Genomic DNA, 24,437 nt, shown 5'->3' on the forward strand with positions numbered 1-24,437 from the left:
AATGGATGCCATATGGAGAGAATAAGGGGCACCAAGTTTCTGGGAGTGCACATAATGGATGAGCTCACCTGGTCCCTCAACACCACCTCTTTGGTCAAGAAGGTACAGCAGCATCTCTTCTTGAGGAGATTGAGGCAAGCACGGCTTCTACCATCCCACAGGAGCATCAATGAGTGTGTTCTGACCAGGTGCATCATTGTTTGGTGTGCGAATTGCAAGGCATCTAATCGCATCCCTACAAAGGATTGCAAGGAACTCAGTAGGCCAGACAGCATCCATGGAAAAGAGTACAGTCGACATTTTGGGTTGAGACCCTTAATCAGGGATGGAGAAAAAAAGATGAGGAGATGGAATTAGAAGGTGAGAGGAGGGAAGGAAGAAACACAAGGTGATTGGTGAAACTGGGAGTGAGGGGGAGGGATAAAGTAGAGTTGGGAAGTTGATTGGTGGAAGAGATACAGAGATGGAGAAGGGGGAATCTGAAGGGAGAGCGCAGAAGAAATAAAAAGAGGAGGAGCACCAGAAGGAGGAGATAGGGTGAGAGAGGGAAAAGGGTATGTGGCCTTCCTGTACATCAGTGTGACCTGACGTAGATCGGGGGACCACTTCGCTGAGCATCTAGGGTCCGTTCACCAGAAAAAGCAGGATCTCCCATTGGCCATCCATTTTAATTCCATTTCCATTTCCTCTGCTGCGATGAGGCCACACTCAGGTTGGAAGAGCAACACCTTGTATTCTGTCTGGGTGTCCAAACTGATGGCATAAACATCGATTCCTCCAACTTCTGGTAAGGCCCCCCCCCTTCACCATTCCCTATTTCCTTTTCCCTCTCTCACTTTATCTCTTACCTCCCCACCACCTTCCTCTGGTGCCCCCCCTTTCTTCATCCCCTATAAGATTTTCCCTTCTGCAGCTCTGTATCTCTTTCACCAATCAACTTCACAGTTCTTTACTTCACCCCTCCCCGCTCTTTCACTTATCGTCTTGTGTTTCTTCCTCCCTCCTCTCCTCCTTCTAACTCTGACTCCTCATCTTTTTTCTCCACTCCTACTGAAGGGTCTGTGCCTGAAACATCGACTATGCCATTTTCCATAGATGCTGCCTGGCTTGCTGAATTCCTCCAGCATTTTCTGTGTGTTGCTTGGATTTCCAGCATTTGTAGATTTTCAATTGCTTGTGAAAGGATTGCAAAGACTGCCGAGAGGATCATCGACATCTCTCTTCCTCCTATCAGAGATATCTATCCATAGCATTGTGTATGCAAGGCTGTTAACATTGTCACTGGTTCCTCCCATCCATCCAGCAATCTCTTAGACCTCCTACTATCAGGCGGAAGGTACTGTCGCATTAGTACAAGATCTATTATGATAGGAAACAGCTTTTTTCCCCAGCTGTAAGGTTATTGAGCTCTCTGCCACCACCCTGGTCTCATCACATATGAAACGCCATAAGTGTTGTGCTATTTACTTTTTAAACTTACCTCAGAAATGTACCGATGTCCGGGGGTGGAGTTTCAAGATGGCGACGTAAACATCTGCCTTTTAGGCGCTCTTTATTTTTTCAACTATAATCACCCTTTAATCAAATCTTTTCGAATTTAATCATATGAGTTGATACTTTCGATTAACTTTTTTTTTCCTAAAACTATATTTGATCTAATTCTGTCAAACTTAAAATGGCTACAAGCAAGAAATCGTCTAAGGAGCCTTTATCTATCGACGCAATTTCTAATCTTCTGGATGCTAAACTTGCAAGTTTGGAAAGCAAGCTGGAAAGTAAAATGGAAAGTAAAGCAACAAGTTTGGAAAGAAATGTACCATAGTGTTTGTTAATTTATTTCTGGTAATATAACTTTTTGCTGTGTGCGTGAGTTATATGTATTGTTGTGCACCTTGGTTCAGAGGAACATTGTTTCATTTGGCAGTGCACATGTGTACAGTTGAATGACAATAAACTAAACTTGAAGATAATAACTTCATCAAATGTTCGAAGGGACAAATAGATAAATGAATGTTTGTTAATTCAAACAATACAAAAATACAACAGATGCTGGGAGTCTGAAGTAAAATGAGAAAATGTTGAAAACACACATTAGTCAACAGCAGCAACTGTGGCAAATTGATGTTTCAGGTCAAAGACCCTTCATCATGTTTTAACAGAAGGTCTTTGACCTGTAGTGTTGGTTCTTTTTATCTCTATAGATGCTACTGGACAGACCGAGGACTTGCTATAATTTCTGAATATTTGAAAAACTATATATTTCTCTACTTATACAATTTCTGTGCTGTGGAATTGTAAAGAATGTGAAATATTCTCAGACTTTTGAGAGAAAATATGATTTTGCTTATTTGGAAATCAAATTGGTGGCAGGTACTAAATAAAATTGAAACATTCACCACAGTATCTGTATGTTGTTTTGTGTTATACTGTGACTACAATCGACATAAGTCCTTTTCCTGCAGTTACAATTCAAATTGATATTGATGCTCCTGATTGACAGAATGGAAGAGGCCACAGTAAAAGAAAATGGTGGCTTGCAGTTTTTAAATATTTGCTACTGCGGAATAAAGGCCTTGTTGTATTGACATGATAGTGATGAAGGCTGAATTTTAAAAAATTAAACAACAATATGAGAGAATAAAATGAGACATGGGTGTTTTTCATAAAGAAAGCACAGGATATATCTTTGGATAGATGCCCAGATAATTATTTAGTAGATTAATATAATAGATGAAGGCTGCAGAACAGATGGGGTGACATAGTTGAAGTTATGGAAATTCGGAGTTTCCAGATGGATAGAATTTGTCCTCTTAATTTTTCAGGTGATGGCTAATGCAGATCGTTTTGACCTTCGTTTCAATTGCAGTGAGAAGAGAAGCCCGGATAGTTCCAGTAGGTTGCGGTTATTAGTTGGCTACAATTAAAAGAGTACAATTCAGAGGAAGAAACCAAAGAGACAGATGTTTGGTTTGAATTGTGTGGTTTCTGTAATTCCTGTTGTATTAAGTAAAATGTTATGTGAGTTTGCAATCAAGATGATGATTGTGTTAAGTATCATGTTGCCGTGACCACTTGGTGACCGAAGGCCGATGGGTCTGATGCAGAGCCGTTTTTTTCACGACTGGTTGTGAAAAAGAACTTACTTTTTTCCGATAGCTCTAGACATTTGAGGAATCAAAGTATTAAAACACCTATAGAAAAGAATTCTAGTACACTTCACATTCAGTGCCATTCCCTGAAGCTGTAGAGGATGAAGCAACTTCTGGCTGATGCCATGGATTGCTGCCAATCCAGATAGCTGGCAGATGTCAGTTGCTGTTTGTGAGCTAGTTATCATAATTTTATGGAGTTTGTGATAAATTTCTATCAATTGCCATGATCAGGAACATTTATCTTCTTTCTCAGTGTTTTGTATAGGTACAGTATTGTGTAAGGAATTCTTAATATCTCAGTATGTGCACAGAACTCTTACTCTATGCCAAGGGTACATTGAATTATTTTGCTCAGCAATTGTGTAAATCTAAAACAGGGAGAAATCAGATACTGTCGATTTTTTTGCACAAACAGCTCTGCAGGGCTGTTAGATTTGGCTTGTATTTGTTTTTCATTTTAGAGATTTACTAGCTAGACTAAACTTATGCTCGCAAATTTCACCTGCTTAGCTTTCATAATGTATTAGTTACATGTAGTGGTTTGTGGCAATCCATCATCCCTATATTCATTTTCAGTGTTGCATCAAATTTTATTTGTGTTAAAATGTTTCCACTTAGCATTGTACTTATAGGAACATAGGACATTTTATAAACATTGATGATTGGTCCAACAAACCTGTCCCATTTTTAGTAGATCAGTTTTCTTGGCTGATTACCAAATCCCACAGTCTGTTCTTTCTTCAGAAATTTATCTAGTTGTCCCTTGAAACCATTTGTATTTGCTTCAACAACATTCACTGGTAATGTATTCCGCATGTTCACTAGGCTTGGTGTGAAACTTCTCTTTGATTCCCTGCTTACCCACTGTGTTAAAATTTTCTGCTATACATAGTACCCTTTTATGAATATAAATTGCCTGAGTCAACTCTATTAACTTTCCCCATTTTATTTTCAGAACTTCCCTTGTCACTTTGTCTCATTATAAAGATACTCAGTTTCTTCATGATGGTACCATTTTTGTTATATTATGCGGCATTTTTCAAGACCAAGTACTGTTTAAATACTAGAACTGCATAACTCCAATAAATGTCTTGCACAATAAAGCTGTACTTTGAGGTGAATTATTTTTGCTAGAATATTAAATGTCATGACTTCTTTAGTTTCAGCTATTTCTATGACAATGACTAAATTCCTTCTTTATGAGCACATTTATGTAAATGATATACTTAATCTATATTTATATTTTTGTTCTCTACTTGCTCTTTACATTTGTCTACTATGCACTTGATTGGTTCATTTTCTAAAGTAGAAGAACTTGGTCATAAAGTGTCTTTTAGATCTTTGTTGTTTTCCAAGGTGTTTTCCTACCCATGCATTGCTTAAGATATGCAGTCTCTGTTCTGTGGGTAACAGTAATCGGTCTTTGGACACATCAAATTCTTCTAAGTAATTGGTTAATCTATTGGTTGAAAGTTAGGCTTGGGGCAATGTATCAATTTTTCTTTAATTACTACCAAAATATTTGTGTGTCCATCTGCATAGGGAGACATTGTACCTGGGTATGATCCTAAAGAATTGGTCTAGGCTTATCACTGAAACCCTTTGTTCTGATTTTAGTAAGCATTGACTATAATTACCTTTTGTGCTTATGTTGATTTGAATTTGTTTTCATCTTTTCTCTGATATTTCTTGTGCCAATGGTTTGTAAACTTAGGAAATTTTGCTTCTAGAACTATCATTAAAGTAATTGCTTAATACATAAAAAGTTCATGAAATCCCCACATTATCTGCTGATAATCCCATTCCATCCATTTATGGTTATCCTGGTTTGCTGTTTTCAGTCAAGTTTTTGTGTAGCACTTTGTATTCCTTTCCACATTGCTTCAAGTTATTAACCTTGAGCCTAGAAGCTTGACAAAAGGCTTCTTTTTAAAACATAATAACTCAATTTTCATTAGATTTCCTTTACATATTATAACAGGTCTACTGGTTTCTAATTTTGACTTGATCTTTTTAGCAATGCAATGGATTCCAGTTAATTGGAACATATTGGGACCAGTACATTTTGGCCCAATTAGCCAAAGTTTTATGGAAATAGTTAAACTATGAAAAAATGTTTAACTGAGTGACAAATTATGTATTTAAATGAAATATAGACAAATTAGCACACTATCTAAACTACTACTTTATAAAACTGGATTGGTTCCTCATCGACGTTGGAAGTCATTTAATTTACGCTGTCATGTTTTTTTGATTGACTGTAAATAAACAAAATCAATGCAGATACCTAGTGTAGATAATTGACTGCCTTCATACAGTCCTTAAACGATTGCATCCTCCAAATCTTCATTTTCATTGTAACATTTAGATGACATCAAAGACATCAAAGTATACACTTAGAGATTTGTTTGCTTATAGGCAGGCACAAATCAAGAAACCCACAGAACACAATCTTTTAGAAAAGAATCATAACCACTCTGCAGAGAAAGAGGGGAAAAACATACATCATTGCAAATAATAGATGCAAATGACAACATTTTGAACCATGTTTAGATCAGCTCCCTGGAGCAGCTGGAGTAGTAGGCCCAAGCCTCGATCTCAGTTCATCATATTAGTGGGGCAAAACTCACATGGATGACAGCCACCAGATTGAGGAATGAACATCGAGGCACGGTGAGCAAAATCAGCCTGACCCTCACTTCCACACTTGGGATTTCCAGTCTGTCTGAGTGTGGTGAACTACATATACCTGTCTGGACACGCCCCCCCCCCCCCTCCCCGCTGACTGCTCCTGTGGCTCCTCCCACAGACCCCTGTATAATGGCGATTGAGGCCTGAGCCTGGCCTCTCAGTCTCCAGGATGTAGTATGGTGGTCAACCACTGCTTGTTCCTTCTTCCAGTCAATAAAAGCCGATATCTCGCCTTTACGTCTCAGAGAGAGTTATTGATGTTGCATCACTGAGCCTGCATTTAAATTGTCTTCGCACAGCATTGCTTCAGAACATAGCAATGTGATACGCAAAGGTGTCTTGACTTCAGTGAATTGATTGAAGAGAAATGGCTAACGTGAGAGGGCACAGTTTTAAGGTGCTTGGAAATAAGTACAGAGGAGATGTCAGGGTGGTGAGTAAATGGAATGGGCTGCCGGCGATGGTGATGGAGGCAGATACAATTGGGTCTTTTAAGAATAGGTACATGGAGCTTAGAAAAAATAGAAAAATAGAAAGCTATCTGTAACCTTAGGTAATTTCTAAAGTAAGTACATGTTTGGCACAGCATTGTTGGTTGAAAGGCCTGTATTGTGCTGCAGGTTTTCTATGTTTAATAACTTTTGACTACGTCTTTAAAGGTAATTTGCATGCTTTTTTTTGAAGCAACACATTAGTGAACTGCATGATTTCTTCTGGTAAATCTATTTCCACAGTGTTTGTGTAAGTAGTTTGAAGATATTAACTCAGCGAATGACAAAAGTATTTAAATTCCATTGATAACCTGAGACCTCTACCCTCATCAGAGGTTTGGTAAAGCTGATTGAGGGGATTAAAAAGATAATTCTCTGTTGGCTGAAATCCAACCTTCCAGAAAGGCAAATGGTGTAGCTGTTGAGCGGGAGCAGTGCACCAACCATTCATCATTGAAACATAGAAAACCTACAGCACAATACAGGCCCTTCGGTCCACAAAGCTGTGCTGAACATATCCCTACCTTAGAAATTACTAGGCTTACCCATAGCCCTGTATTTTTCTAAGCTCCATGTACCTATACAAAAGTCTCTTAAAAGACCCTATCGTATCCGCCTCCACCACCGTTGCTGGCAGCCCATTCCACACCATTCACCATTCTCTACGTAAAAAAAAACAACTTACCCCTGACATCTCCTCTGTACCTACTCCCCAGCACCTTAAACCTGTGTCCTCTTGTGGCAGCCATTTCAGCCCTGGGAAAAAGCCTCTGATTATCCACGTGATCAATGCCTGTCATCATCTTATACACCTCTATCAGGTCATCCAAGGAGAAAAGGCCGAGTTCACTCAACCTACTCTCATAAGGCATGCTCCCCAATCCAGACAATATCCTTGTAAATCCCCTCTGCACCATTTCATTGGTTTCCACATCCTTCCTGTAGTGAGGCAAGCAGAACTGAGCACAGTACTCCAAGTGGGGTCTGACCAGGGTTTCATCTGAGAATTTATAAATGGTGTTTGAGCTGTTCTTAGCCACACAGTCATGAGTATAGCGAGAGTAGAGCAGTGGGTTTAGCATACATGCTAGAGGTGTGCCTTGTTAAGATCACACTTCAAGAATTGTGTACAGTTTTGGTCTTCTTGTATAAGAAAGTACCGGTATGTACTGTCAGAGCGGGAGTCCATGGAAGATTCACCAGACTGGTTCCAAGGATGGCAGGGAATAAGGAAACGTTGAGTATGCTAGAATTATATTCTCTAAAGATTAGGAGAATGAGATATCTGCAAATTTATGTAAAGACTGGACAGTTATAGTGAGGATATGTGTGACTGAGTAGACCAGTGTCAGGAAGTGTAGTTTGAGAACATGCAGCAGGCTGTTAAACTTTTTCCATTGAGAGTATGATGAATCTTTAGAATTTTCTGTCTCTGGAAGGTTGCGGAGACCTGGCCAACAAAATCATTCAAAGTGATAGATCAGTAGGATTTCTGCATATTCAGAATATTGTGATGGTGGAAGAAAATGGCACTGAGGTAGAGCATAGAATTGTGCAACACAGGACAGGAACAGGTTCTTTGTCCCAAGATGTTGTTCCGAACTAATATAGACAATGTCTAATTAAACTTATTCCTTCTGCCTACACATTAGATTACAAGATTAGCCATGATTTTGTTAATAGCAAAGTGAGTTTGAAAGACTAGAGAGCCTTTTCTTCCTCCTATTTCTCATATTTATGTGATTAAAGATAGTAAATACTGTAAATACTCAGAAGGTCAGGAAACATCTTTGAAGAATGAAATGGAGTCATCATCTTGAAATGTTGCTTCCATAATATTTTGTTGAGACAAGTGAGCTTTATTTGGAGCCTGTAGATTCTAGTTAAAATTGGCTTCAGTTATTAGTTTTGAGGTTGTTGTTTAAAATGCTTCATTTGTTAACCCAACATTGCAGTCAACTCTTCCAATAAGTGCATAGCCCTGTTGTGAATTTTTTCTTGACAGTGAGAAAGTTTCATTGTCCCAGTTTGGGTTACAAGTGGATAATAACCTCTGAATTTAGAAAGAAAGGATTCCTATTCATGTTTCATTTTTTAGAGGCTAAACGAATAAAATAAATTATGAGCTATAAATTATCAACAACTCCTTGTTTTTTTTTTCTTGGCATTCATACATTGTGATTTTTTTAATTGACACTGTGTTAGTAAAGATAATTAATGTTGTGCATGATGGAAAACATTTTGTTTAGTTGAGAATTGATAGTTATGAACTGTTGCAGGAATTTCTATTACATTGGACTTTGGTCCCATGCAAAATTGCCTCTGAATAGAATATTAATATTAACCATTGCCTTAATTACTGCAAATGCAGTTTATCTATATATTTTACAGATGGTGCCTCCCACAATCTTCTGGAAAGCTCACGAAACTTCATTTCACTTCTTTTATGTCTTATAAGTCTGCTTTTCATCTTGAAAGTGTTTCTGGAACTGTTGGAGCTTGTGATTTGCAGTTTGGAGATTGTTTGGGGGGGGGTCATTGCTTTGCTAACTCTGAGCGGATTCTGGGAGGCAGAGGCAGCAAGCGCAAACCTCATGGTAAGAAGACTGCAGGACAGGTGCAAGCCAATTGAAGCTTCCATTGTCCACTGATTAAAGCGATGAGGGAGATTGAAATATTGAGGCAAATGCTGAAGTAGAGCACCGGCTGCCTGTCTTTTGATTGCCGGTGGGATTGCTGTACTACCAGAGAGGGAGACTGCTTTCTGATCACCGGTGGGATTGCTCTGCTACCGGAGAGGGAGACTGCTTTCTGATCACCGGTGGGATTGCTCTGCTACCGGAGAGGGAGACTGCTTTCTGATCACCGGTGGGATTGCTGTACTACCGGAGAGGGAGACTGCTTTCTGATCACCGGTGGGATTGCTCTGCTACCGGAGAGGGAGACTGCTTTCTGATCACCGGTGGGATTGCTGTACTACCGGAGAGGGAGACTGCTTTCTGATCACCGGTGGGATTGCTCTGCTACCGGAGAGGGAGACTGCTTTCTGATCGCCGGTGGGATTGCTCTGCTACCGGAGAGGGAGACTGCTTTCTGATCACCGGTGGGATTGCTCTGCTACCGGAGAGGGAGACTGCTTTCTGATCACCGGTGGGATTGCTGTACTACCGGAGAGGGAGACTGCTTTCTGATCACCGGTGGGATTGCTCTGCTACCGGAGAGGGAGACTGCTTTCTGATCACCGGTGGGATTGCTCTGCTACCGGAGAGGGAGACTGCTTTCTGATCGCTGGTGGGATTGCTCTGCTACCCGAGAGGGAGACTGCTTTCTGATCGCTGGTGGGATTGCTGTACTACCGGAGAGGGAGACTGCTTTCTGATCACCGGTGGGATTGCTCTGCTACCGGAGAGGGAGACTGCTTTCTGATCACCGGTGGGATTGCTCTGCTACCGGAGAAGGAGACTGCTTTCTGATCGCTGGTGGGATTGCTCTGCTGCTAGAGAAGGAAGCCTGTGTGGCCTGTCACTGTGCCCGGAGAATGTTACCCAGGTTTTTGCGTTTTGGATATGGACTAATGCGGACAATTAACTTTTAGTGCCCCTCCCACCCAAGTCTTACAGTTTTTTTTCTATTCTTTGTTTTTTGCCTGATCTTACTTGTTTTCTTTCATGCAGGGGAGGAGTGATTTGGTGGGTTGATGATCCTGTTTGCTTTTTATTCGGTTTTTGGGCAGGAGAGGGGGATTTTGTGGTTGATAATTGTGTTGTCATTCTTTTCTTGGTTTTGTGGCTACCTGGAGAAGAAGAATTTCAGAGTTGTGTACTTTGATATTAAATTAACCTTGGATTCAAAATGACCTGAGTGGGTGTTCATTTGAATATATATGTGTGCCATATGTCATTTGTCAAACTGGAGAAGCCAACGCTCTTGGGCCACTGTTATACCACCATCAAGAATGCCTGTCGTGTCATCCCATGTCCACACTTCGGAAAATCTGATCACCTGGCTGTACTTCTACTCCCTGAGTATAGGCAGTGACCACACTGCACCAGCAGAGTGAACCAAGAAGCTTTGGACAAGGTGGAGGAACGCTTAAAGTACTGCTTTGAGTTAGTGGACTGGACAGTATTCAGGGATTCATCTTTGAGTTTGAATGGATACACCACAGTTGTCAGTGACTTCATTAATATCTGTGTAGATGAGTATGTGCCTATGGGAGCATACTGTACCTACCTGAAACAAAAGCTGTGGATAAACCAGGAGATTTGTAGTCTGCGGAGGGCTCAGTTATAGAGGTCTATCTGAAGAGCAAAAGGACAATTCCAACTGAGGTTAGAGGCGGAATCAGATACATATCAACTCTGGCAGGGTTTGCAGATTGTTACTTCCTACAAAGCGAAACCTAACATCATGAATAGCAGCGATGCATCACTCCCAGATGACCTCAGTGCACGCTTTGAAAGGGAGACTAAAAATACAGCTATGAGGATCACTGCACCATCCAGTGACCACGTGATCTCTACCTCAGAAGTTGACGTCAGAATGTCTGTCAGGAGGGTGAACTGGCCCCAGTGGTGTACCTGGCTACACTCTGAAAAGCTGTGCCAGCGAAGTGGCGGGTGTGTTCAAAGGCATTTTCAGTCTCTCATTGGTACAGTCAGAAGTTCCCACCTGCTCCAAAAAGGCAACAATCATACCAGTGCCCAAGAAGAGCAAAGTGAGCTGGCTCAATGACCATTGCCCTGTTGCACTCACATCTACAGTGATGAAGTACTTTTAGAGGTTCATCATGGCTGGAATCAACTCCTACCTAATCAAGGACCTGGACCCACTGCAATTTGCCTATTGCCACAACAGGTCTACATTGGATGGAATCTCATTGGCTCTTCACGTGGTTGTGGATCATCGTGTATAATACTAATACTTGTGTCAGGCTGCTGTTTATTGACTCCAGCTCATTGTTTAACACAATCATTACCACAGCTCAAAAAACTCCGAAACCTGGGCCTTTGTGCCGTACTCTGCAACTGGATCCTCAACTTACTCAGTGGAAGACCACAGTCTGTGCAGATCGGAAATAACATCTTCACTTCTCTAATAACCAACAAAAACCTCAACTGCTGTACTCTCTCTACACAGTGACAGTGTGGCAAAGCACAGCTCAAGTGCTATCTATAAATTTGCTGATGACATAACTAATGGCAGAATTTCAGGTGGTGATGAGAAGATGTACAGGAGTGAAATAAATCAGCTGGTTGAGTGGTATCATAGCAACAACCTTGCACTCAATGTCAGTGAGAATTGATTGTGGACTTCAGAAAGGGTAAGACAAGGGAGCATATACCAGTTTTCAGTGAGACGTCAGAAGTGGAAAAGGTGAACAATTTCAAGTTGTCAAGAGTGTCAACATCTGTGAGGATCTATCCTCAACCCAATGTATCGATTCAGTTACAAAGAAGGCATAACAGCAGCTATATTTCATTAGGAATTTGACGAGATTTGGTAAGTCATCAGAAGCACTCACAAATTTCTACAGATGTGCCATGAAGAGTATTCAAATTGGCTGCATCACCATCTAATGTGAGTGAGGGCATTGCACGGGATGGAAATAAGCTGCCGAAAGTTGTAAACTCGGGTTAGCTCCATCAATGGCATGAGCCTCCCCAGCATCCAGGACATCTTGGAGGAGTGATGTCAAGAAGGTGGCACCCATCATTAAGGGCCCCCATCTCCCAGGACATGCCCTCTTCTTATTGCTACCATCAAGGAGGAGGTACAGGAGCCTGAAGGCACACATTCAATGATTCAGGAATAGCTGCTGCTTCTCTGCCATCAGTTTTCTGAATAGACATTTGAACCCATGAACACTACCTCACCACTTCTTTTCTCTTTTTGTATTACTTATTTAATTTAACTTTTTAAAAAATATATATAGACTGTAATTTACAGTTTTTTGTATTAAGTATTGCAAAATACATGTGCTGCATAGAAACAGATCTACAGCACAATACAGGCCCTTTGGCCCACAAATCTGTGCTGAACATGTCCTTACTGTAGAAATTACCCAGGGTTACCCATAGCCCTCTGTTTTTCTAAGCTCCATAACCTGTCCAGGAGTCTCTTAAAAGACCCTATCATACCTGCCTCCACCACCGTCGCCGGCAGCCCATTCCATGCACTCACCACTCTTGTGTAAAAACAAAACTTGCCCCAACATCTTCTTTGTACCTACTTCCAAGCATCTTAAAACTGTGCCCCCTCATGCTAGCTTATTTACTCAATAAGCCTTGCATGGGGTACCTTGTCAAATGCCTTTCTGAAATCCATATACACTACATCTACTGCTCTACCTTCGTCAATGTGTTTAGTCACATCCTCAAAAAATTCTATCAGGTTCATAAGGCACAACCTGCCTTTGACAAAGCGATACTGACTATCCCTGATCATGTTATGCCTTTCCGAATGTTCATAAATCCTGCCTCTCAGGATCTTCTCTATCAACTTACCAACAACTGAAGCAAGGCTCACTGGTCCATAATTTCCAAGGCTATCTCCCTTTCTTGAATAAGGAAACACCATCCGCAAACTTCCAGTCCTCCTGTACCTCTCCCGTCCCCCATTGATGATGCAAAGGTCATTGCCAGAGGCTCAACAATCTCCTCCCTTGCCTCCCACAGTAGCCTGGGGTTTATCTCGTCCAGTTCTGGTGACTTATCCAACTTGATGCTTTCCAAAAGCTCTTGCACATCCTCTTTCTTAATATCTCCATGCTCAAGTTTTTCAGTGCACTGTAAGTCATCCCTACAATTACCAAGATCCTTTTCCGTAATGAATACGAAGCAAAGTACTCATTAAGTATCTCTGCTATCTCCTCTGGTTCCATAGACACTTTTCCACTGTCACACTTGATTGGTCCCATAACAACAAATTTCACGATATTGAATCTGATATTAAACCTGATTCTGATTCTTCTGTATGTATTTATGCTTAGTGAGGTTAGGGTCGTGTTGCTAATTGCTACTACAATCGTATAAGTTAGAGTGTGTTCATAACTACAATTAATCTTGATTAATAATTCCTGATGGGGCTTCAGTAATGTAAGTTCTCCAAGTCTTGAGTACTTGTATTTTTTTCCTCCACTTTGGTACCATAAATCATCTCCAGCTGAGGGGGGGTGGGGGCGGGGGTTAGGCAACTTGATATTTGAGATCTACCAATTACAGTCTGAAACAATCCCCAGGGAGATGTGTGAAAGTAACCTGTGAGAAATGCCTAATAGTGCATTTAGATTTTGTCATTTATTTAGCAAGTGGCTGAAAATTGAGATTTAGAACTAAAGCCATGATGTGGATTGCATTCTGCTACTGAAGATCGTAGTGGTGGGAGAAACCTGAAACAGTTAAAGAATTCTATGTAAATAAAAGGATATTGGAGCATATTTTGAAGGGAAATTTCCTTTCTTAAATGAAATATGGCAAATAACATTAAAGGCATGTATTGATAAATACATAATAATTTCTGAAAACATAAAGTGCCTCTTGTATGTAATGGAATTTTCTGAAATAAAATAACTTGTTAAGCAAATAAATTATCAACTATTGATCACCACTTCATCTGTACTATTTGAAGAAAAATATTCAGCCAGAACATTAGGTATTCTTCCTCCCCTTTTCTCTTTGTATGCATCTGATCCCCTCTACAAGGCATGATTAAAACTCAGTGGAATAAATAAACTATGATAACATTATGGAGTTATATTTATTACTTGAAAGTCAAAATAACTGCAAATCTAAAATAAAAAGCAAACATGTTGAAATGCTAAGTGGTCATGCTGTATTTGTAGAAATAGAAGCAGCTAATATTTTGGGTATAAAACTGTTAATCAGGATCATTTTGAAAGGTCTCTCAGCTGAAATGCTAATTTTCCCTTCTCTCAGATAGGTGTGAATATTTCCAGCATTTTCACTTTTTTTCTTCTTCAATTTTTCACAGTGTGGGTAAAGCTGGCATTTATTGCCATTCCTAATTCCTCTTGTAAAGTTTGCACGAGCCATCTTGAAATGCTGTGGTCCTTCTGCCAAAGATATATCTGCACTGATATTTGGTAGGGTGGTGTGTAACCTGAGAGGAACCAACAGATGATGGTGCAGTCATGTGCCTGCTTCCATTGTTCCTCTTGATGGTAAAATTGGAATAGGTTAAGTTTTCTGCAGTGTATTTTGTGGCTAGTAGTACATGTTACAGTGAACAGTCTGTAAAGGTAATGAATCTTTATGGTCATAGAGGGAATGCCATTTATGGGCTTGGCCTGTCTTTGATTAGAATCTCATTTCTTGAGTGTTGGACTCCATGGAGAGTGTCATAATCCTGCAATAAATCTTGTAGATGAAAGGAAGTGTGTCACTTTTCACAGGATACCTTCTATTGTAGTTTAAAGTTCAAAGTATGTATGTATACATTATAGAACCTTGAGATTCATCTCCTTACAGGCAGCCACAAAACAAGAAACTCAAATGAATCCATTACAAAAGACCAACAACAACCCAATGCACAGAGAAATGAGAAAAAATACTTCAGATTGTTGTGTTTTTTTATTAATGTGTCTATTCTATTTGAGTTTCTGGTCAGTGAATGACCTCCAAGATGTGAAGGACCTAAGAGTATTGACTGTTAGTGGTATGTGATTGGACTCTCATAGAGCTATAGAATACTACAGCACAGAAACTGTGCTTCAGCCCATCTAGTCTAGGTGGAACTATTATTCTGATTAGTCCCACTGACCTGCACCTGGGCCATAGCTCTCTATACTCCTCTCCTCTATGTACCTGTCAAAATTTCTCTTAAATGTTGATATCAAACCTGCATCCACTACTTGCACGGACAGCTCATTCCACATTCTCACCACCCTCTGAGTGAGGATGTCACCCTTCATGTTCCCCTTAAACATTTCACCTTTCACTCTTAATCCATGACCTCTGGTTCTGGTCTTGCCCAATATCGGAGGAATAACACTTTTGGAGATGGTTGTTGACAGGCACTTCTGAGACATGAATCTGACTTTACACTTATCAACCTTGGCACAGTGTTGTCTTTGTGTTGCTGTGTGTATGATGAACTATTTCATTTTGTGAAGAGCTGTAATTATCAGCAAATGGCCTTTATGACAGAAAGAAGGTCATTGATACAGCAGCTGAAGATGGTTCGGCAGAGGACCCCGCTCTGAAGAATTAATACAGTACTATCACAAGGCTAGGAACTTTGTCTTTTCCTGTATGTAATCTGTTACCCTGACGTTGTAATGTGCCTTCAAGGGGTTATGTATTCAGGTATCTGAAGTGGATCTTAAACCCACAATAATAATGACAGGAAATTCTGAAGATGATGGAAATCGAGAGCAACATACAAAATGCTTAGCAGGTCAAGCAGCAACCATGGAAAGGAATCAATAGTCAACATTTTGAGCTGAGACCATTAGGATTTAATGTTAAACCGTGAATGTTCTCATTCAGTAGTCCTTTTATTATATCAGCCACCAAATAGAAATTAATGATATAGTATGAAAAGGGTTTTTTTTTTAAATGGTGGTTTTAATTGTAATCAAGACTAATTTTAGTGAGGTTTTGGAAAATCAAAGTCAAATTTAGTAGCATGTGCACAAGTACATGTATACACAAGTTCAATGAAAAGCTTACTTGCAGCATCTTCACGGGCATATGGCATCAGGTAAGCAGCATTAATAAGAAAAACAGAAATTAAATATTATACACAAGTTTCAGAAGGAAAGAACACAATTAGTCAAAGAAATTCCATTCTGGTGCAAAGTGACTAAAGTGGTCATAGTGTTGCTAAATTGAAGTAGCTGCTATTCAAAGTTCAAAGTAAACTTATTACCCAGTTGTATATGTATATATATATATATATATCACCATATACAACCCTGAGTTTCTTCAGCCTGGTGCTATGGGATTTCAGGCTTCTCTCCCTCTTAGACAATAGACAGTAGGTGCAGGAGTAGGCCATTTGGCCCTTCGAGCCAGCACCACCATTCAATATGATCATGGCTGATCATCCACAATCAGTAACCCGTTCCTGCCTTCTCCCCATATCCCTTGACTTCACTATCTTTAAGAGCTCTATCTAACTCTTTCTTGAAAGCATCCAGAGAATTAGCCTCCACTACCTTCTGAGGCAGAGCATTCCATAGATCCCCAACTCTCTGGGTGAAAAAGTTTTTTCTCAACTCCGTTCTAAATGGCCTACCCCTTATTCTTAAACTGTGGCCTCTGGTTCTAGACTCCCCCAACATCGGGAACATGTTTCCTGCCTCTAGCGTGTCCAATCCCTGAATAATCTTATATGTTTCAATCAGATCCCCTCTCATCCTTCTAGCCCAGTTGCTCTAATCTTTCAACATATGACAGTCTCGCCATTCCGGGAATCAACCTCGTGAACCTATGCTGCACTCCCTCAATAGCAAGAATATCCTTCCTCAAATTTGGAGACCAAAGCTGAACACAATACTCCAGGTGTGATCTCACCAGGGCCCTGCACAACTGCAGAAGGACCTCTTTGCTCCTATGCTCAACTCCCCTTGTTATGAAAGCCAACATGCCATTAGCTTTCTTCACTGCCTGCTGTACCTGCATGCTTACTTTCAGTGACTGATGTACAAGAACACCTAGATCTCATTGTACTTCCCCTTTTCCTAACTTGACACCATTCAGATAGTAATCTGCCTTCCTGTTCTTGCCCAATGATAACTGAAAAGATGGCCTGGTTTAGATAATGGGAATCTTTGATGATGGCTACAATGGTAGGAAGGTATACAGTATGTGATATATTCGAGAGGGTCTACAATTGTCTGCAGCTTCTGTTCCTGCACATTTGAATTGCTCCATCATACCATGATGTAACTTGTCATATGTGTAATAGCACTTACTATTTCAATGTTCCTTTGATATTTAATTATTGAGACTGTTAATGTTTCCCCACCTGCACAGGACATTGACAGGTCACCTGTTGATATTTTGAATCAGTAAAATAATTTTCTACAGTAGAATTGTTGAGAACATTTTTTGCACAATGTAATTTTTGAAGAAGCTGGAAGGGTAATAAGTACTGTTTGGAAGTAATGAGATACTTGTTCAGAATTCAACTTCTGGCATATTCACTATTTGGAAATCCTGTTGGTGTTTTGTTTTAAATGATCCATCTTGCAGTGATTAGAGCAAATTTATTTTTGTTTGCACAAATTGCTTGTATGACTGATTGATAGCTTTATTATTTACAGTATAAATAGTGAATGTTAGAAATGCTTGAGTTAGGTAAAGTCTGTGAAGAGAGTAACAGCGTTAGCACTTAAGGATTATGATCTTACAGATTTTCAGGTTTTTTGCTATTTAATTGGCTTTATCCAGCTTCAATCCAATTTCCATGCATATGAAAAATGCATTATTGTCCAGTTTGACAAATTTCTATTGATACAGCTTCCACTCAAGAGCAAGGATGGAGTTCCCTTAGTGTCTTTCCTTTATCCCCACCAGCCTCATTACTCAACAGGTTATTCACTACATTTTCCACTGTCTTCAGCATTTACACCACTAGACACATCTTCCCCTATTCAACTTCAAGCATTTCAAGGGGCTATTCCCTTCACGAGTTCCTGGTCCACTCATCTGTTCTCAACAACCACCCTTTTTGGGTATTTTGCTTTGCAATTGCATAGAGGGACCCAAACAGTCTTATGAAGTGAAACAATGATATACTTACAATTTTTCCTATCTGGTGTAATGCACCCAGTATTCACAATGTGGTTTTCTCTACAAAAGCAAACCTAAATACAGATTGGGCGACCACTCTGCATTCAATCTGCAGTAATAACCCTGTGTTTCCTGTTGTCTCCCACTTAACTATCAGAATCAGATTAATCGTGAAATTTGTTATTTTAATGGCAGTACAGTGAAAGGACATAAAAATGATGATAAGTTACAAAAATAAAGTTAGAGGGGAAAGAAGCTGTTCCTAAATCACTGAGTGCGAGTCTTCAGGCTCCTATATCACCTTCCTGATTGTTGCAATGAGTAAAGGGCATATCCCAGATGGTGAGGACCTTTGTGATGGATACTACCTCCTTGAAATACTGCCTTGTGAAGATGTCCTCAATGGTGGGGAGAGTCGTGCCTCACCCTGTGTAGCCTCCTGTACTGATGCAATGAGGCCTGGAGTACCGTTGAATCCAGCACTTTACCTTCCATTTAGGCACACAAAATAGATTTGACATGACTTAGATTTGGGTCCAAGCCATGTTAAATCTCAGGCGATTTTAATTTGTGTCTTTTGCGAATATTCAATTGATCCTATTTTCTTGATGCATCTATATTATTCACTTACAAATACAGCAATTCACAATGAAAGTAATTTATTTTCATTATCACAGAAACATTGGGAAAGAATTATAATTGTTTTAGTACATTAATATCTAAAGTTTTATGACTTATTTGTGATGGTGTACTCAAGAAAGTAGTATGACATCATAAGCATGTGACAAAATTTCAGTTTGTGTTTGACAGTCTTAGTCTCAGCAATGTCTGCATTGTTGGTTTCCTTATGTGGTAGATGACAGAGTGGATGTTCAAGGGTTACAAACATTCCTAGCTTGAAACACAAGTCTAATATAGTGTAAAGAGCTGGGTCTATGTTCTACAGAGAAATACAGATGTGCATGATTTGCTTGATGTTTGTTAGATATCTGTTTTTGTGTGGAAGTTTTCTACTGCAGAAGTTGGGGAGTGGCCTCTGTGTTACAGCAGAAGTAAATAAATTTTGTGTTCTTTGGGTGAGGGATATGACAGTTTTTATGCCATGGACCCTTACTGAGGGGTCTGTGGACCCCAGGGTTGGAACCCCAATTTAAAGAGATAATAAATAAATATTAAAAAAGCTCTGAAGAACAGGGGCACAATGGCATGATATCATGGACCTGGCACAGGCAAAGCAGGCCAAGTTGCTGGCTCAAAGTTGGAAATATCTTAGATGCTATAATTGAAAACTTTTCTCAACTGGGAGATCTGAATAAAGGCAGTTTGCTTGAGCCAAAATGGAAATGTACTGTTGTGACTAATTTATTTTTTATACTGAATAGTATTTTTGTGAGGAAACATCAAATGCAGCAATATTGAGTGCACACAAATAAACAAGTGGTATCATTATTGTGATTTATTATTCAAATCTTAAAATGTGCTTTGCTTTGTAATTTCTCCTTTATCTAGTGGAATATTTAGTAGGAAGTAATTTGTCTGCTATAGAGTCTTTGAAGAGAATGAAGGCTAATCAATTAGTTGACCTTGTTGGAGAGCTATCTACCTACCCACCTACCAACCCATCCCCTGCCCCCCTCCCCTCCTACCTGGCCCTTAGAGCCCAGCAACTTCTAATTTACCTCTTGCCTAATCATAAGAAAATTTACAGGGACCAGTTAACCTACCAACCAGTATGTCTTTAGACAGAAGGATGAAACTAGAGCACCTGGAGGAAACCCATGTGGTTACGGTGAGAATGTACAAACTCCTTATAGGCAGTGGTGGGTATTGAACCGGGTCGCTGGTACTGTATGTGTTGTGTATAACTACTATGCTACTGTGTTAGTGGAAATGTGATGAACACATTGAAAGTTGAAGATTACAAAGATGTGCTGATAATCTCCATGTTTTGAGGTGTTGACAAACATTATTTTAAAATTTGTCTCTGTAAAGTAATTTTTTTGGGAGTATTTTGAGGCACATTTGTCAATAATAGGAACAAAAAATGAAGCTGCAAACCATTTCTATCAGATTTGGCAGCATTAAAATCAGTTGGGAATTTAGGAAATTCTAGGAAAACTACATAGCATGTTCAGAATAGAAGACCTTTTGGTACAGAAATAGTTGGTGCAAATGAAGCCTGGTTTATTTTAAAAAAAGGCATCACTAAACACAGGGAGAAAGGAATAGAAGGATATGCTGATGGCCTTAGATGAAAACAGGTCCTTTAGGTTTAGTGGGATATATTTAGCCCAATAAATCTAAACCAGTGTTTATCTTTTATAGTCTTACAATGTGGATAATCTCTGGTTTTAATTGCAGGTTAAAATCATATTTTAGGAATAAGCATGTTGTATTAATAGCAACACATAAAACTTTGGAGGAAGTCAGTAGTTTGGGCAGTATCTATGGAGGGAAATAGACAGTTGAAATTTTGGGTCAAAATCCTTCCTCTGGACTGGAAAAAAAGGGAGTTAGCCAGGAGTAAAGAAAGGCTTGAACACGAGCTGGCAGCTGATAGGTGGATGCAGGTGAGGAGGTGGTGTTAGCAAATGAGGAAGGGGAGAGTGTAAGAATGATGTCAGAAGCTGGGAGATGATAGGTGGAAGTGACAAGGAGGTGAAGGTGAATCTGCTTTATTACTAATTTGATCTGTATGGCAATAATTGTATGTGGTATTTAGGAGTGGATACAAAAGTGCATATCTTAATCCATAGTGCATTGACTTTTTAAATTTTTTTTAGCAAGTTGAAGAAACTGAGTGAAGACAGCCTCACAAAACAGCCTGAAGAAGTTTTTGATGTATTGGAAAAGCTTGGTGAAGGGTGAGTGGCATAATGTTTCAGATTTTGTTCAGAGAAATTGTATTCTCTGGATCCTTTCCTGCTGTCACAGAAAACTGAAGTTGTTATTCTGCTTTAAAGTAACATGGTTTGAAAATAGTCTGGGTTCACACTGTAAAGATTTATGTGTCAAGGTTTCTGATACAAACCTTAACCAACATTTAAGTTTCTTTGCCTCCCCTGCAATATGCAAACCAATTCACCAGTATTTTATTCTTGTACTTGAAATAGCTGTAGAATGGTGTTTTATCACTTATTTAATTGATCAAAATTATTGCTAAATGCTTATATTTTATGTAATTAAATATTGCTTTCATAGGTCAATCATATTAATCATTTAAACTGTCTTTCATTACTAATAGTTCTTAATAAGTGAGTGATTTTGTTAGTCAATTTAGTTACCTGAGATATAATTGTTTTTAGAAAATTGGATTTGAAGCTTAACTGGTTTGGGAAGTAATTGAATAGAAGTCTTTGTAGTTACCTTGCAGAAACTTTATAAAAATTACAATTGTTTAAAATTGGACAAAGGTCAGAAACCTTCCGCTTTGCATCTGTAACTTATTCCCAAGCTAAATTTATTCTGTCAACTGTGCAGCTTTGGGGAGCTGGTGAACAAAAAGATAGAGAGAATAAAAGCATTGAGATTAATATAGGATTGGTAAAAATTAGCAGTTGGTGATTGGCGTGGGCTGAAGGTATTCTTTAATCTTTAATATACCAACCTATGAAACTGCTTAAAATCTGTCAGTCCCCCACATCAGCTCTCTTCCTTTTGTCTTGATGTGTGATTTCCTAATGACCCTTTGGCCAATTTTCATTCAGGATACAAGAGAAATGTGGATTAGCTGAATAATTCAAATGAATTTCCTTGTTTTAATTTGCATTGCAATAGTTTAATAAATGTGGCTGTGCAAAAGGAAATTGGTATTTGCCTTGTCTGTTATTTCAACAAGTGGTAAATGGTTCATGATTGGCATGGGCTGGTAGAAATGTTTGGCAATATTTTGAATTTAATTGTATTTACTTCAGCCATTACATGAATAACATTGCTATACTTAAATGCAAATATTTAAGTCCTATATTAACTATTAATTTATTTAGTACATAATAAAAATCCTTTTCCTTTTCTTTGTCCCAGGTCGTATGGTAGTGTTTTTAAAGCAATACATAAAGAATCAGGACAAGTTGTTGCCATAAAGCAAGTGCCAGTGGAGTCTGATTTACAGGAAATTATTAAGGAAATTTCAATAATGCAACAATGTGACAGGTATGAGTAGTGGAATGTGGCAATTCCACTTAGCAACATAGTGCTTTTTACAGATGTTCAACCTTAAGTGTTATAATTTAGTCAGAATGTAAAACCAAAATATTATTGAGATAAACATTTTTCACTATTTTTGGATCAAGACTTTGAGTTGCTGTGATATGGGTTTGTAACATCTGTCCTTGACCTTTTACTTTGTTCATTCTGTTTCATGATTCCCATTGAACATGCTTTCAGCAATCATATTTTCATCAATTATTTGTGTTTAAATAAACTATTTTGGTATGGCAATTTAGAGTTTGCTGTCATTATCCTGTCTGGTTGCTACTGGTCCAAGACCAACAACTGCAGAATCTTTTAGTAAAAGGCAGAGAGCCTTGTTTATACTGTTTGGCATCAAAGTGAATTCTTACAGCTCTCCACATGCTTCCATGTGTATACTGAGCTCCACCCATTGTTAAGTTTTATATGGTTAGAGAGTGTTGAAATATTTCAGCCAATTTTGTGCAAATTTCAGAAGTATTTGGAATGATTAGTATTGAATGTGTTTCCTGTGCTTTAATATTGAGCTTACATACAACAGATTTGCTTGTGGGTAGGGGTGGGCTTTTACTGCTGCCTCAAAGTATGCCGTGAATCTGGCAGTGTACATTTAGAAGTTTAACTTAAACCAGGGAGAATACTTGTATCTCCAAAAGGTACTATAATTATAGTGATCTCTATTTCCTGAAACAGGAAAAAAAATCAAGAGCGAATTGCCACACACCATTCAGGTGATACACTGAGCACTGGTAGAATCCATAAAGTGATAGGTATTGGATTCTCTCATTTTATAGGATCTGCTCAACTGCATTGGTTGATTCTGTTCAAATTAAGAGTCATTCATGAAATTATATTTGAGATACTCATAAAAATAATGATTTAATGAATATTTTAGAGTTCTTTAAATAGATTTTTAATGTTTTTATCAGAATAGGTAAGAAAAAAAGTTAGCATGGTGTATCTGGACTTATGAAGGCCTGTCAAAAGATTGGGTCACACATTATTGGTGTAATCTTCCGGCATGGATTGAAGATTGGTTAACAGACAGAAAATGGAAGTGGTTAATTTAAGTGCTAGAAGGCTATGATTAGTGGAGTGCTGCAGGCTGTGCTGCTTGGATGCCAGTTTTTCACAACCTACCTCAATAATTTGGAAGAGAAGATCCATGTTTGCTAATGAACAAGGTTGTGAAGTAGTGTGGCCCGTGAAGAGGATGCAGGGAAGCCTGAGGAAGATATGAGCAGGTTAAGTGAATGAGGAAGGACAAGGCAAATGAGGTGTGCTGTAGGAATATACAAGGCCATCTATTTATTTGGAAGGGAAGATTAATTTTTAATTGTGGGAGATTGAAAGGTATTGCTGTTCAGAGGAATCTCTATGTCTTTGCCCAGCTTTTGGAAAATCAGATCACTCTTTGATCTCCTTTTGCCGACATACAGGCAGAAGCTGAAACAAGAGGTGGCCATAGTTAAAACCATCCACTGTTGGTCCAACTAATTGGCCTCCATTCTGCAGGACTGCTTCGATGACATCGACTGGAATGTCTTGCATGATGAGGATGTCTGTGAGTTCACGTGCTTCATCCGGAAGTGCATCGACGATTTTGTTTCCCAGAAGTTGGCCAGGGTCTTCCCAAAACAGAAACCCTGGATCATTAGTTCTGTGTGAGCAGCACCTCCCACATGACACAGAGCTTATGCTGTCGGCAATCAGCAGAAGCTCAAGAAAAGCAGCTATAATCTGTGCAAACCTATTAGGGCTGCAAAACAACAATACAGGGACAAGATTGAGTCAAGATTCACAACGAATAGCACACGTGACTTGCGGCGAGGGTTGCATACCATCGCAGACTTCAAAGCCAAATGTAGTGGCGCCGCCAAAGTCACGGCCTCTCCCAGATGAGCTTAATTGCTTTTACGCTGGGTTTGATGTCGCTAACTCAGAACCTCAGAGGAAAGCCACCGCTACAACCTGCAACCTGGTCATCTGTGAGGCTGAGGGATGCAGATGTTTCCAACGAGTGGACAGTCGCAAAGCTGTGGGATGGACGGTATCCCAGGGCGAGTACTCAGGATGTGCGCAGCACAACTGGCAGGTGTGTTTACTGACATTTTTAATCTCTCCCTCTCCCAGAGTAGAATGCCCATCTGCTT

The 24,437-nt window shown here is 39.4% G+C and overlaps 1 protein-coding gene across 1 annotated transcript in view; it reads left to right on the plus strand.

Annotated features, from left to right (window-relative positions):
* Nucleotides 1–24,437, plus strand: part of stk3 (serine/threonine kinase 3 (STE20 homolog, yeast)) — a 455,037-nt gene that overhangs the window by 33,378 nt on the left and 397,222 nt on the right. Inside the window, exons 2-3 of the mRNA XM_059976958.1 lie at nucleotides 20,877–20,957; nucleotides 22,117–22,245. Of these exons, the coding sequence (XP_059832941.1) occupies nucleotides 20,877–20,957; nucleotides 22,117–22,245 (210 nt within the window). The remainder of the gene's footprint in view (nucleotides 1–20,876; nucleotides 20,958–22,116; nucleotides 22,246–24,437) is intronic.

The sequence above is a fragment of the Hypanus sabinus genome, chromosome 1 (assembly GCF_030144855.1).
Source record: "Hypanus sabinus isolate sHypSab1 chromosome 1, sHypSab1.hap1, whole genome shotgun sequence".
NCBI lineage: Eukaryota > Metazoa > Chordata > Chondrichthyes > Myliobatiformes > Dasyatidae > Hypanus > Hypanus sabinus.